The 16,107-nt window shown below is 39.0% G+C and overlaps 1 protein-coding gene and 1 non-coding gene across 2 annotated transcripts; one reads left to right on the top strand and one right to left on the bottom strand.

Annotated features, from left to right (window-relative positions):
* Positions 1–6,728: 6,728 nt before the first annotated feature.
* Positions 6,729–6,836, bottom strand: LOC112786946 (small nucleolar RNA R71). The gene has a single exon (XR_003194388.1). It is a non-coding gene; the product is annotated as a small nucleolar RNA R71 (small nucleolar RNA).
* Positions 6,837–15,522: 8,686 nt separating this feature from the next.
* LOC112785571 (ethylene-responsive transcription factor 3-like) lies at positions 15,523–15,906 on the top strand. Its single transcript, XM_025829031.1, has one exon. The coding sequence runs from the start codon at positions 15,523–15,525 to the stop codon at positions 15,904–15,906; it is 384 nt and encodes a 127-aa protein (XP_025684816.1).
* The last annotated feature ends 201 nt before the right edge of the window (positions 15,907–16,107 follow it).

The raw sequence follows: 16,107 nt of genomic DNA, 5'->3' as shown, positions 1-16,107 counted from the left end.
TTCATAACAAGGCTAGATTAGTAGCCCAAGGTTACGATCAAGAAGAGGGTATAGATTTTGATGAGTCTTTTGCTCCGGTGGCAAGAATGGAAGCAATTAGGTTGCTTCTTGCCTATGCTGCCCATAAGGGTTTTCAAATGTTTCAAATGGATGTCAAATGTGCTTTCCTTAATGGCTTTATTGATAGAGAAGTGTTTGTGGTACAACTCCCCAGTTTTGAAAATAAAGAATTTCCAAACCATGTTTTCAAACTCTTAAAGGCCCTTTATGGCCTTAGACAAGCTCCAAGAGCTTGGTATGAAAGGCTTAGTGCCTTCTTGTTGGAAAATCAATTTCAAAGGGGTACCACCGACACTACTTTATTTATTAAAGCATCTAATGATGATATTCTCCTAGTTCAATTTTATGTGGATGACATTGTGTTTGGGTCGGCCAATGAGTCCTTGTGTGAAGAGTTTGGAAAACTCATGACTAGTGAGTTTGAAATGAGTTTAATGGGAGAGCTAACATTCTTTCTTGGCCTCCAAATTAAACAAACTCCTAGTGGCACTTTTATTCACCAAGAAAAGTATGCAAAAGAACTGATAAAAAAATTTGGCCTAGAAAATTCCAAATCAATGGGAACACCAATGCATCCAAACACTAAACTTGAAAAGGATGATGATGGCAAAGATGTGGATGAAACACGGTATAGAGGAATGATAGGATCTCTCATGTACCTTACCTCCTCTAAACCAGATATTGTTCAAAGTATGGGTGTATGCTCAAGATTTCAATCTCACTCAAAAGAATCCCATCTTTCAGCCATTAAACGCATCATTAGATACATTAAGGGAACTAGTGATTATGTCTTATGGTATCTGAAATCTGATGATTTTTGTGCAGTAGGGTTTTGTGATGCAGATTATGCGGGAGATAGGGTGGATAGAAGGAGCACATCCAGCATGTGTTGCTTCCTTGGAAGCTCACTCAACACGTGGTCAAGCAAAAAACAAGCCACAGTAGCCCTATCCACAGCCGAAGCTGAATATATTTCTGCATCTGCATGTTATTCACAACTAATTTGGTTGAAGACGCAGTTGGAAGATTACAAATTAAAAATCAATAGTATACCCTTATTTTGTGATAATATGTGTGCTATAAACATTTCTAAAAACCCTGTTTTGCACTCAAGAACCAAGCACATTGAAATCAAATATCATTTTATTAGAGAACATGTGCAAAAGGGTACTATTGATATTCAATTTGTAAAATCTGAAGACCAACTTGCTGACATTTTTACAAAATCCCTTTGTGAAGACATATTCTGCACTTTAAGAAACAATTTGGGAATGATAGAATTAAGTTCTGTTGAAAATTTGTGAACTTTTTCATTCTGTTTGGTTTTGTCTCGTAGGAAAGCAGGAGACAAATTTCAGGATGTGTTGAACGGACCATGATACAGGGGGAGACTACGCTGACATTAATTATCTTGGGCCCCACCAAATCTCTTTGACCTTACTCTGACCCGGTTTGAGTTCCTCTTTGTGTTAATTATTTTTTTCGGAAGTTGTCTTATCAAATCTTGTTAGAAGAAGTTATTGTCAAATCAAATCTTTTCCCTTCCTTTATCCCTTGATTCTAGGAGCCAACATTTCAGTTTTAATTTTTAAAGAGGAAACTTCCCCTGGTTAATAACCGTGCCTTAATGGGTAATAACTACTCCACTTCTCTCTCCAATTAGTATTTAATGCTTCCCTGACCTCCCACATCTCTCCACTCACTTTGGTTCTCTCTTCACCTTCCCCTCTCCACTTCTCCATTTTTAATATCATGAAAAAGAAAACTGCTCCAAGGTAAAGTGGACAGATTCTTCTCTCCAAAAAATCTTCCACCCCTCAAACCCACACTCATATACACATTCATTCTACATCCTCCTCATCTCCTACCTCTCAATCTACTGAAACCATACGCAGAAAGGTCATAGCAACAAAGACTTCATCTAGAAAAAAGAAGGAACCCATGGTTGAAGAGGAAGAGGAGTCTCACACCTCACCACCTCCCTCACCACCGAAGAAGGCAACCCCTGGACGAAGTTCACAGAAGACCAAAAGCTTTGTGTTACACAACATGAGGGAACCAGCCAATCTGGAATTATTGGAATTCAAAAATAAATACAACAAACCTCATTCACACTTTGATCCAGCAAGATTCAATTCGTGTGCCTCTTATGAGTTCCACAAGGAAGTATTGGAGAAACGTCACTTGTGTGCCTCACACCTAGTGAATTTGGACTCACTTGCAGCCAAAGGAATCAACTTCTCTCCTCTGTTTGAGAATCTGAAATGGACTCCTCTGCTCCATATTCATAAACCCGTTTACCCAGGTTTGGTACGAGAATTTTATGCTAATATGAGGCTGATCGATGGTACCATTCATTCCTACGTAAAGCGGGTATATATGACTCTGAACTCGGAGATAATCAGCGCTGTCCTAGGCTACACTGATGAGGGACCAAGAGTGTACATGTCTGAAAAATGGGACTCTCAGGTTGGAGTCACATACAAGATTACCCTGCAACGAATCTGTGAGAACTTGTCTGGCTTGGATGGCACCATTCCTACTCACAAGGCCCTCGGTCCCAAAAATTCATTGCTGCACAGAATCATTACTCATATTTTGACTCCACAGAGTGACTCACACAACAGAGTAACTGTTTCTGATTCTCTTGTACTTTTTGCTATTGTTACTTCCTCTCCTATTTATTTTGTATACCTTATGATAAGGCATATGTGGGAAGCTGTTAAAAGTACCAAAAAGGTAAACCTTCCCTATGGCATGTTTCTCACCAGCATTTTTGAATATTTTAAGGTTGATCTAACAAATGAAGCTATAGAGAATAAGGTCTCAATCATTAAGGGAGGAGGAGTTTCAGGTAAAAGCATGAAAGACAAGCGCTCAATGCCCTCGAACCATCGAACAGTGACCTTGAAAGCCACCCAGCCGAGCCATCCAAGATGGCAGATTCAATCAAGGAGGTCCTCAATGAGTTCTTAAATATGTCCACACTGATGGTGCAATCAAACAAGGCCGCTCGAAAACTAGCATTTGAAAATAAAAAGGCTTGGACAAAGTGCCAAGAACGAGTGGGTTTGATGCTTCAAATTTTTGAAGAAGACTTTGGGGCTGCCAATGATGATGATGCAGATGGCTCTGAGTACAATTTATCTGATGATTGATCACTATGTTTCTTGTTGATTTATGGCTTTGTTAGGCTTAGTTTGATACTTTGTAGGCTGTTATGGATACTTTAGACCTGTGATACTTTGTTAAACTCTTAGTTATTTTGGTGCTGGTTATATCTTGGATATTTTGCATTCCTCTGATTTCTTGCAGGTGCCCCTTTGATGACAAAAGAGGGAGAAAAGCTGAAAAATTAAAAGAAATAGGGGCTGAAATCTTTTATGAATTATGATCACCCCATTTTCAAATGATTTTTGTTGATGACATGTTTGCAGCACTTGAGTTTTTTTGCCATATTAATTATTTTTGGCAGTTCTTTTAAGCTTTGATATGAGAATAAATAATGAATAGTTGCTGTGTTTTGATATAATCATGCTTGATTAAAAAATATTTTCTTTGCTATAAATTATCTTGCTCTGATATGATGGCTGGAAAATATTTTTCTTAAATAAATTGAACAACAATTTTTTTGGAAACATAAAAAATATTCTTGGTTGATATGTACTCAAATGCTTTGTTTGTGATTGAGCAGAAAATTTTTATGATAACAAATTAAGTTTTGTTTACCTTCAACTCTACTCATAAATCAAGCCATTCAACATAGCAGAATTTTATATGTTGAATAACATAGTTGCCTTAAGCTTGATTTCAAAAGTTACAGGTAAAGCTTCTCTTGGTAAAATTGCATACATTAAGGGAGAGCCATGTAAAGGAAGGAATCCAAGTATTCAAAGGGAGTACTATAATCCTTGATCTCTTTCTATTTCAATTTTTAATAATGTTTGTCATCAAGGGGGAGATTGATGAGTTTGGAAAACTCTAATTTAAATTGATGATGATCAAACATTATTAAAATAATTAGTTGCAAAATTATTAATTTGATTTTAATTTATATGCGCTAATTAAAATAATTTTGCTATGCAGGTTTTTGCTATTGGGCCGAAAAGAAAAGAAAAATATAACAAGCCCAATTGTATCAAAAATATATTCAGCCATATACAAACTTGTTATGTGAATGGTGGCTGAATTGTTATGCTTATTGGACCAGAAAAACCAATTTAAAAGCCCAACAAAGATGCTGGTCCGAAATCAAAAGCAGATGGGGCACAATATATTTCTTTATTCATTTAACTTGAGAAAACCATTCCTTTAATCATATTGCTGCATGCTCCAATGGTTATTATTCTTTGATGGAATTTAAATTTTATTAAGTGGAGTTAATGCAAACCTTGGAACCATGAGAGAGAAATTGTAATTGATTTGATTGATTGCCTTAATGAGGCACGCTACTCAGCAAAAAGAAGTGGAAAACTTAATTCACTTTAATTATCTCTCTTTGTTACTGATACACCATTATTTTATGATTCATATTGTGTTTAATTGTGTGATTTTATCAATTCTTTACCCACGTATTCATATGATAAGCATGTATTTACAATTCCTTCCCAAAATTACTCCATGATTGAAAACTTGCTTCCCAGAGACTTTTAATTATGTATTTTAATTCTCCTTTATCCCATTCGATGCCGTGATTTGTGTGTTAAGTGTTTCAGGCTTCATAGGGCATGAATGGCTTGGAAATTGGAGAGGAGGCTTGCAAAAATAGAAGGAACACAAGAAACTAAGGAGATGACCAGCGAGCAATGACGCGAGCGCATGGCCCACGCGAACGCGTGGATTGGAGTCTGCACGCACGACGTGAACGTATGACGAGGAAAATCGCTGCCTGACGCGAACGCGTGGACGACGCGTACACGTGACCTACGCGATCTGCAAAAATAACAGAATACGCTGGGGGCGATTTCGGGCCGCTTTTTGACCCAGTTTTCGGCCCAGAAACACAGATTAAACCTAGGGAACATGCAGAAACTCAGGGAGGCATCCACACACATTGAGATTCATCACATTAGGATTGCTCTTAGTTTTAGATCTGAGTTTTAGAGTTGCGTTACATTGACAGTTTATGCTTTTGCTGGGATTTTTGGATGTTGAAAGTCATTACCTCCGTTGAAAACATTACTTTAGTTTGTTTCCTTATTCCTTTATTTTTAATTAGTTACTCATTGACCCTATTCAATTAAGTATGTTACATTTTGAACTTATTAATATATGAAGTTATTTTTATTTTAATTAATTTTAATTCTCTATTTTATTTTAATCAATTATGTCTTCTCGTATTTTTATGATTATTGATTTCATGTCAATAGAGTAGAATTTTCACTTGACATGGGGTTGATTAAGAGGTGACACTTGAGTTAGAATGCTCAAGTGCTTGGTTAAACTGGACGTTGATAGCTAACTTCATACTTACTAACACTAGACCTCCCCAAGGGAGAGGGCTAGGATCTGAGGGTAAGAGTTAGTTCAATCACCATATTTTTCCTTATTTAGTAAGGGAAAATCGAGTGAGAACAACAATCTTTTTACACCACACTTGAGAAGATCCCAATAAGGATAGAAGTTCCGCTTAATTATTCCCCCAGTCAATGCCTTTTATTCAGAATATCAATAATTATTTTCAGTTTATTTTTATTGCCTTAGTTCACAATTATTTTAATTACTTATTATCAACTTCAACTTTCTGGGAATTTTCTGATTAGTAAATTAGCACTCTTTCCTGCAACTCGTTGGGAGACGACCTGGGACTTATACTCCCAGTATTTTATTTCTAAATTTTGTGACAACCCTTTTTAAATTGGTGAGGCAGATTTTAGCTGGTTAAGAGCTATACGTGCAATGCTGTCTCTTAATTGAAATCTTTTAATTAGTTAACTTCTGCCACGCATCAATTTTTGGCGCCGTTGCCGGGGAGTTGCAATAGTGTGCTAAATTATTAATTAGTGTATATATTTTATTTTTAATTGCATATTTTATTTTTATTTCTGTTACCATGAGTTACATGTCTTTCTCATTGAATGATGCGTTCATTGCCTGATCCGAGTTTAGTCCCATTTGATCCTGAAATTGAAAGAACCCTTTCACATATTAGACGAACTCGACGTCGGTTAGCCTCCGAGGGTGGTGAAGTGATTATTATCAATTCACCGGTCTCATCTGAGGGCGAATCTGAACCGCCATCTGAGAGCGAGACAAGCTCATTTACTACTGATCCAGTTGATTTACGTGCAGTAAACATGGCAGAACCTAGGAGAATCACTCTCCAGGAGGCAGGAGCCCCAGATTTTACACTGCAGCCGTATCAAGTGCATCACCTAACTGCAGCTACAGATTTTGAACTCAAAAGCGCACTAATCAACTTGATGCCCAAGTTTCATGGCTTACCTGCTCAAGAGCCTATCAAGCACCTTAGGGATTTCCAGACAGCCTGTTCTACTGTTAGGCGTCATGGTGCAGACGAAACTTCTATTCTGTTAACCGCTTTCTCATTTTCTCTTGAGGGAAAGGCGAGGGAGTGGTACTACTCCCAACCTGAAGCAACTGTTACCAACTGGGATACACTCAGAAGAGAATTTTTGGAAAAATACTTCCCAGCCGAAGTCACAGATAGACTGAGAAAAGAGATCTCCTGTATTGTTCAAGGTGAATCAGAGACTCTCTTTGAATATTGGGAGCGCTTTAACAATTTCTTGGACGCATGTCCCCATCACATGATTAGTAAACTAGTATTGATCAGCTACTTCACTCAAGGCATGAACCCCCAGGATAAAACTACACTGGAAGGTGCCAGTAATAGTTCTCTGAAAAAGTACAAAATCGCAGATGAAGCATGGCAACTGATCAGCGACTTAGCTGAGTCCACTAGGAATCACAGACAGAGGCGCAACCCCAAAGCTGTTGCAGAGATTTCCTCTAGCAAAGAAACTACTGCTCTCACCCAGAGTATATGTGAAATGACCAACCTACTGAAGCAGATGTAGCTGAATCAACAACAAGCACAACAAGCTCAGCCTTCACCACAACAGAGCCAACAGTTAGTTCCACAAAGAGTATGCGGGATCTGTGCTGATTACAGTCATTATACTGATGAATGCCCACAACTCCAGGAAGATAACACTGTGGCAGCCACTCATAACTTCTATGACCGCCCGAATCAAGGATACAATCAACAAGGCGGTAACTACAACCAAGGTGGCAACAATAGCCATGGATGGCAAGACAATTCCAACCAAGGGTGGAGAGATAATTCTAACCATGGCTGGAGAGATAACTTTAATAGAGGAGGCAGAGACAATAATGGAAGCCAGAGGTGGAATAACAATAACAACAACAGACAACAGAATCAGAACCAACCTTACAGAGCACCTCACCTAAGACAGTCACAAGGACCCGAACAAACCCAACAACAAGTTTCTCAGACTGCTTATTCTAGTTCCTCATCAAATGACGAGATGCTCTGTTCTCTTGCGCAAGGACAGCAAGACATGCATGCTCAGCTTAACTCTAGTCTGAATGGCTTAACTGCCACTTTACAAGCTCTCGTCTCCCGGATGGATTCCTCACTTAATTCCACACATCAACCTTCAAGATCTGATGGAATTCCTTCTCAACCACTGCCTAATCCCAAGGGTAGCATCAATGCCATCACTCTAAGGTCTAAAACCACACTGTAGGAGAGGAACCATGAGGAGCCAAAACTACCAGAAAATGTGTCAGCAGAGGATGTGGTGGAAATAGAAGATGCTGAAGAGGAAGAGGACGTACAAGACATAGTTGAAGAAGAGGAAGCTCAACCATAGAATGAAGCACCAAGGGATGATGAAGCTACAATTTGCGCCCCTCCTATTCCATTTTCACAACTTGCAAGGAAGCCCAGAAAACAGATGGAACTTGACCCCAAAATGGTAGAAATATTCAAAAAGGTCGAGGTAACTGTTCCCCTTTTTTATGTTATTCAACAGGTACCTAAATACGCAAAGTTTCTAAAGGATTTGTGCATACATAAAGATAAAATTAATGAATTAGAAACTATTCCTTTAGGTAGTTCTATATCTACTTTAATGGGAAATATACCTAAAAAATGTAGTGATCCAGGTCCATGTATGGTTAGTTGTACTAGTGAAGGTGTGATATTTTCTGATTGTATGTTTGATTTAGGAGCATGTATTAGCATAATGCCTTTGTCCATATATGATACTTTGAGGCTCCCTCCCTTAAAAAGGTCGGCAGCTCATTTTGTGTTAGCAGATAAAAGCATTATTACAGTAGTTGGAATTGCTGAAGATGTACTAGTGAGCATTAAGGGACTTACATTTCCCATTGATTTCTACATCCTGAAAATGCCCCCTAATGACTCAGGAAGACCATCATCAATCCTGCTTGGAAGACCATTCCTGAAGATTTCAAAGTTCAAGCTGGATGCATTCTCAGGAACTTACTCCTTTGAGATAGATGGCAGAACAGTGAGTTTCAGTTTACATGAAGCTATGAAGCACCCTCCGAAAGATCATTCTATCTTCCAGTGCGATATAATTGATGAAACTATAGCTGAGGTTCACCAGGAAGAATTAGAAGAGAAGTACATGGAGCAAGGTCCAAGTGTGGGGACACTTTCTGAAAACAGTGAGAAGACTTTACCATTATCACCAGCCCCGGATGATCCAGAACCTAGCTATGAACAGAAATTAGAGTTGAAGCCCATTCCTCCACACCTCAAGTATGCTTATCTTGAGGACAAGCAGAAGTTCCCAGTCATCATTGCAAGGGAACTCACTTCTCAACAGGAAGAACAGCTACTCCAAGTGCTGAGAAAACATAAGAAAGCAATTGGATGGAGCTTGGCGGATATAGTAGGCATCAGTCCTCAAATTTGCGAACACAGAATATTCCTAGAAGAGGGAGCAAAGCCTATCCGTCAACCTCAAAGAAGATTGAATCCCACCATCTTAGAAGTTGTCAAGAAGGAAGTGACCAGGCTACTTGGAGCAGATATCATTTACCCAATTTCAGATAGTGAATGGGTCAGTCCAGTACAAGTGGTGCCCAAGAAGTCTGGAGTCACAACAATAAAGAATGAGCATGGAGAGCTCCTGACAACTAGAGTGCAGAATTCATGGAGAGTTTGCATTGACTATAGGTGTCTCAACCAAGCCACTCGCAAGGATCACTATCCCTTGCCATTCATTGATCAAATGCTTGATCGCCTGTCAGGTAAATCTCATTATTGTTTCTTAGATGGTTATACAGGATACTTTCAAATTCATATAGCTCCTGAAGATCAGGAGAAGACTACTTTTACATGTCCTTTTGAAACTTATGCTTATAAGAGAATGCCATTTGGCTTGTGTAATGCCCCTGCTACTTTCCAAAGGTGCATGATAAGTCTTTTCTCTGATCTGATTGAGAACTGTATGGAAATTTTTATAGATGATTTTAGCATATATGGTGATTCATTTAGCCTTTGCTTGGATAGTTTATCTAAAGTGTTAGATAGATGTGTTAATACAAACTTTGTGTTAAATTTTGAAAAATGTCACTTTATGGTAAAACACAGAATTGTACTAGGACATGTTATGTCTAATACTAGCATTTCTGTAGATTCAGCAAAGGTGGATGTTATTTCTAGTTTACCATGTGTTAACGACATCCCTCTTCACCATGCATTGATTACCACTCATAATATTTGCTCCCTTGTTCGAACCCTTAGCTTTACAAATTACTTTCTCTTCCCTTTTTCAGGATGGCCACCAAGAAAGGAAAAGAGAAAACTATTTCCAAACCACCAGCAAGGAGAGAAACAAAAAGAACATTAGTGGCAGAGCCATCTTCACCAGCAGTAAAGCCCTCAACAAAAAGAATTAAGAGGATCATCAAGGTCGATGAAAAAGAAAAAGCTTTTCCAGCAAAGGACACTGCGCGATTTCCTAACCGCTACTGTGAGCAGATGTTCCCCATCCTGGCAGAGAGGAATTACAACAATGAATACCTTCTCATCCTCCCAAACCACATTGATAACTTTGTTGAGCCGCAAATTGAACGAAGACAATGGGAATTCCTACGGAGACAGCCAAGGCAGGTTAATCTCTCATGGGTAGTAGAATTCTACTCCAATTTTCACATGCCAACCATGCAGTCTGTCTATGTCCGTCAGAAGCAAGTCTCCATAACTGAAGAGGCCATTCAACAAGCTTTAGATCTTCCCTCTGCTCTAGAAGGATTGGACGCATTCCAAGAAGCCTCACTCAAGCGCCAGACATACCAATTTGACTGGGATGCCGTTCTCAGAGTAATAGCACAACCTGGCAGCTTATGGATCTACGGATACCATCGATCCCGACCAAAAGGGATATCGGCTTCAGCACTTACCTTGGAGGCTCGAGTATGGGCACAGATCATGTCCCGTTATGTATTTCCGAGCACTCACGAGTCCTCCTTCACTGCAGATATGGCTATTTTACTATGGTGTATCCTTACAGACCAGCACCTAAACTTACCAAGACACATCCGGAATGCAATGGGACACGTACAAATTGCGGACAACTTACCTTTTCCCGCCTTGGTTTCAGATCTCGTCTCGGCAGCCGGAGTCTCTTACAGAGCTGGGGACACCAAAGCCTTACTTCCAAGGGATGATCAGTACGTCCCTAACAGGAAATATATCAGACCATCAACATCCACTACAAGCCAGCCTACAGGATCGGCTGAAGACATTCCTCCTTCAACACCACAAGCACCTACAATAAACCAACTGCTCCATCAGATACTAGAAAGGTTGGATTGGCAGGAACACAAAGCAAAGCTAAGAGAGCGCCGTAACAAGCGCCGATTCACATACCTTAAGGAGCTATTTATGGGAAAATACAGATCTGACGACGACCCAGACGTTCCAGACTCCACTTCATTTACCAGCACAGGGAGCCATGACGGTCCCGATGGTGGAGATGCTGCTACCAGCCACCCTCTGTTTCTGACAGATGGCACCGAGGACGGTGCAAAGCCTTAAGTGTGGGGAGGTCGGTTAGTACCTGACTTCCGGAGGTAATTTCTTTTCCTTAAACACCAATAAAATAGGATATTTAGTTTATTTTTCTTTTGTTAGGATAGGATAAATTGCATAGTAATAATTAGTTGCATGCATGTTCTACTTGATTGAAAATAATAAGTTTCTTCTAAGACCCTATTTTCTGAAAAATTTCACTAATTTAAATCAAAACCTTTGTGTAAACTTGTTTGAAGTTATATTTGGAATATAGTTTAAAAAGCTAAGAACACACAACCTGTAAGATTTGAGCTTAATTACATGGTTATATTATTTAACCATAATTATTTTATTCTTGTGTGTTTGCTTCTCTATGATTGTAATCTTATTTTGTTTCATCCTATATGTCCAATATTTAATATGTTATATGCATGCGTATGATTGAGACCATTATTTGATTTTTGCTCACTTATCCCAAATAAGCCTACCCTTTTAATTACCTTTGTTAGCCACTTTGAGCCTCTTAATCCTATTTGTTCTATATTTTACCACATTACTAGCCTTAAGCGGAAAAAATAATTAAATATCTAAATTGAATCTTTGGTTAGCATAAGATAGGAATTGTGTGTTAATTGAGTATGGAAAAATTATGGGAACAAGGGATAATGAAGGAATGTGTTATTTTACTTTGATAAAATAATGGGAATTTGGGTATCTACTCATGTGAGACTAGAAAAATTAAAAATCCATGTGCATTGATAATGTTATGTTTACTTTTATTCCTAAAAAAAAATCCAAAAAATTTTTTTTTCAATAAATAAGTAAATAAATAAGGGGACAAAATTACCCCAATGTTAAGTTAATGAAAAATCAATGCATATGTGATAAAATTAAAGAAAAGTTGATACATGAGTATGTAATGCAAAAGTGAAGACTATGGGTAGCTAGGCATGATTCTAGAGTTATATAGAGTGTATATATATTAGGTGAAAGCTTAGGTTAATTAAAGATTCAATTTATAAAGCTCACTTAGCCATATGTATACCATTACCCTTACCTTAGCCCCATTACAACCTTGAAAAAGACCTCATGATGTTTGCATTGGTATGTTAAATATTGTTGATTGGTTAGGTAAAGAACAATTTTCAGAAAGCATGACTAGAGAAGAGTAGAGTGATTACCCTATACACCTGAGTGATTAGAGTGCACATACACTACTAGTAAGGGTTCAATGCTTAATTCTATGTTCCCTGCTTTCATGAGCTGTCTTCTTACAATGTTACCTGTATTTACTATATGAGTTGAGTTAGTAAAATCTAATTTATATTTGTCTTGAAGAGCTTATTTACTTTTGACCAAGTAGACAAGAAGCATAAAGTTGCGTTTACATATATACATAGGTTGCATTGCATTTCATGAGCTTTACATGTCCCTATTCATTTACTTTATCTCCTTCAACTAAGCATGAGGACATGCTAATGTTTAAGTGTGGGGAGGTTGATAAACCATTATTTTATGATTTATATTGTGTTTAATTGTGTGGTTTTATCAATTCTTTACACACTTATTCATATGATAAGCATGTATTTACAATTCCTTCCCAAAATTACTCCATGATTGAAAACTTGCTTCCCAGAGACTTTTAATTATGTATTTTAATTCTCCTTTATCCCATTCGATACCGTGATTTGTGTGTTAAGTGTTTCAGGCTTCATAGGGCATGAATGGCTTGGAAATTGGAGAGGAGGCTTGTAAAAATGGAAGGAACACAAGAAACTAAGGAGATGACCAGCGAGCAATGATGCGAGCGCATGGCCCACGCGAACGCGCGAAATAAAGAATTCGCAGCAACGTGGACGCGTGCCTGACGCGAACGCGTGGATTGGAGTCTGCACGCATGACGCGAACGCGTGACGAGGAAAATCACTGCCTGACGCGAACACGTGGACGACGCGTACGCATGACCTGCGCGATCTACAAAAATAATAGAATATGCTGGGGGCAATTTCGGGCCACTTTTGACCCAGTTTTCGGCCCAGAAACACAGATTAAACCTAGGGAACATGCAGAGACTCAGGGAGGCATCCACACACACTGAGATTCATTACATTAGGATTGCTCTTAGTTTTAGATCTGAGTTTTAGAGTTGCGTTACATTGATATTTTATGCCTTTGCTTGGATTTTTGGATGTTGAAAGTCATTACCTCCGTTGAAGACATTACTTTAGTTTGTTTCCTTATTCCTTTATTTTTAGTTAGTTACTCATTGACCCTATTCAATTAAGTATGTTACATTTTGAACTTATTAATATATGAAGTTATTTTTATTTTAATTAATTTTAATTCTCTATTTTATTTTAATCAATTATGTCTTCTCGTATTTTTATGATTATTGATTTCATGTCAATGGAGTAGAATTTTCACTTGACATGGGTGTTGATTAAGATGTGACACTTGAGTTGGAATGCTCAAGTGCTTGGTTAAACTGGACGTTGTTAGCTAACTTCATACTTACTAACACTAGACCTCCCCAAGGGAGAGGGCTAGGATCTGAGGGTAAGAGTTAGTTCAATCACCATATCTTTCCTTATTTAGTAAGGGAAAATTGAGTGAGAACAACAACCTTTTTACACCACACTTGAGAATATCCCAATAAGGATAGAAGTTTCGCTTAATTATTCCCCCAGTCAAGGCCTTTTATTCAGAATATCAATAATTATTTTCAGTTTATTTTTATTGCCTTAGTTCACAATTATTTTAATTACTTATTATCAACTTCAACTTTCTGGGAATTTTCGGATTAGTAAATTAGCACTCTTTCCTACAACTCGTTGGGAGACGACCTGGGACTCATACTCCCAGTATTTTATTTCTAAATTTTGTGACAACCCTTTTTAAATTGGTGAGGCAGATCTTAGCTGGTTAAGAGCTATACGTGCAACGCTGTCTCTTAATTAAAATCTTTTAATTGGTTAACTTCTGCCACGCATCAGTTACATTGATTATTGTTCAAATTTTCTCTCTCTACTCTCTCTTCTCTTTTGGTCTTTTCACAGAGAAAACATGGAAGCTATAGCAAGCTACCTAAAAGAAGAAAAAGCAAGTAACAAGACCATTGCAATGATGGCAAGAAAAAGAATACTAAAAGTATGTTGTGGCTGAGATCTTCACCAAATATGGGTAAGATTTGGTGAAGTAAGCTCATGCTCTCCATACCAAAAATGGAAGAAGGAGATTTCGATTAGAGGAAGAAGATCTCAGAGGGATGGCTCGTCTCTGCTTTGTGTTCACTCATCACAGAAGATAGCTAGGAAGGCTACGTGAAGGAGGAAGCAAAAGTGGGGCAGGAGGAACTGTCATGCATCAAGAAGTATCAAGGTCTAGGGATCCATCTTGGAGTGCAAGTCAAGATGGATGGGTCAGATTGGTGAAGCTTGGTGTAAAGGGAAGACACAGAGGTAATTGCATGTTGGGTTTTACATTCGGTTTCCTTTCCTCTCTCTCTCTCTCTGGTCTAACCGGTTCTGGTTTGAAGAAGAAGAAGTTTAGCTTGGTTCAACAGTTTCAACCGTGAAGGCTTCCCCTTTTATAAATAAGGGAGAACAGTCAGGGATTAAAGCAAGGAGTGAGAGTGCAAGGCACAGAGTTCTCATAGCTACCTAAGCTAACAGAAGTTCTTCTCCTTCAATGTTTTCTGTTTTGTAATTTTCTGCTAAATTTTGTCTGTCTTAAGTCTCATGGAAAAAGTTAAACAGTGAGGTTTGTAAGAAAAAGCCACAGAGCGGAAAAAGGTAGAGTGTGCAAAATTAAAAGAAAAAAACGATAGATGTCCTTAGAGGTCCGTTGTACATCTGTGTTGTGTTTCATGATTCTATGGGAATCCCCTTGCAAGTTGGGTTAGCACTTAGTAGTTGAAAGCTTGGCAGTGACCAAGTCAAGTTTAGGATTGGGGATAGATTCTGGACTTGTCCCGGATAAGAAGGGTAGTTCCTAGGGAGAATTGGTGTTTGTAATCAAGGATGATTATAGTGAAATTCCATCATAGTTGTCATGGAGACTGGATGTAGGCTGCATTGCACTTAGCAGCTGAACCAGGATATATCTTGGTGTAATTTTCTCTCTCTTTTACTCCATTTCTACTTCTGCTGCATAGGAGACAAAACTGAAAAATATCTCGTGACTGGTCACAAGAAAAAACGAAAAAGTCTCTTGGCTAGGCACGAGACAAAAACAAGAAATATCTCCTCAAGTGTTCTAAAGGACAGCAAGAGTTACTAAGTGAAAAAGGGGCTAAGATTCAATCCCCCCTTCTCTTAGCCACTGATAAACCATCACTTTTCATCGTTTCCCAATCTGGGTTCCGCTCTGTTCCTTAAAACATCACCAAATTACTCTTTTTTATATTGAAAACCAAAGCCATCGCCATGGGAAGAGGCAGAGGAGCTGCGGCTCTGAAACCCACGGTGGTGATTGCGGCAGCGGAGGTAAACGGATTAGGGCCGATGCCAGTATTGAAGGAAGTTAGAAACTGCGGCGTGAGGAAGAGACCGTGGGGAAGATTCACCGTCGAAATCAGAGACCCGTTGAAGAAAGCAAGGGTTTGGCTCGGAACCTTCGATTCCGCCGAGGACGCCGCACGTGCTTACGACGCCGCCGCAAGAACACTCTGGGGACCAAAAGCCAAGACAAAATTTTCTCGCCGCTCAAGATCCAGCCGCCTCCATCAGGCACGGTGTCCTTTCCTTCCTCCTTTGCGACGGCGCCGACCTCGGTACCACAGCCTCAATGTAGAACTGCAGCTTCGCTAGCGCCGCTTGCTGTCGGTGGGAGATTCAACCCCTCCGCTGCTGCTCCGCCGCCCTGGATGCCAACTTCCTCCTAGGCCAGAGCCGTTTTCTCCATATGCAATTTCTGATAAGTTGTTGATTCTATTTGAGAGTGTACCAATTTTTCTAGAATTATGAGGAGTTCTTACATGTTCTTCATAAATTGCACAATATGGACTAGTT

Source organism: Arachis hypogaea, chromosome 20 (assembly GCF_003086295.3).
Source record: "Arachis hypogaea cultivar Tifrunner chromosome 20, arahy.Tifrunner.gnm2.J5K5, whole genome shotgun sequence".
Classification (NCBI taxonomy): Eukaryota; Viridiplantae; Streptophyta; class Magnoliopsida; order Fabales; family Fabaceae; genus Arachis; species Arachis hypogaea.
Note: the sequence above shows the minus strand (reverse complement) of the source record. Positions and strands in the feature narration are given on the sequence as shown.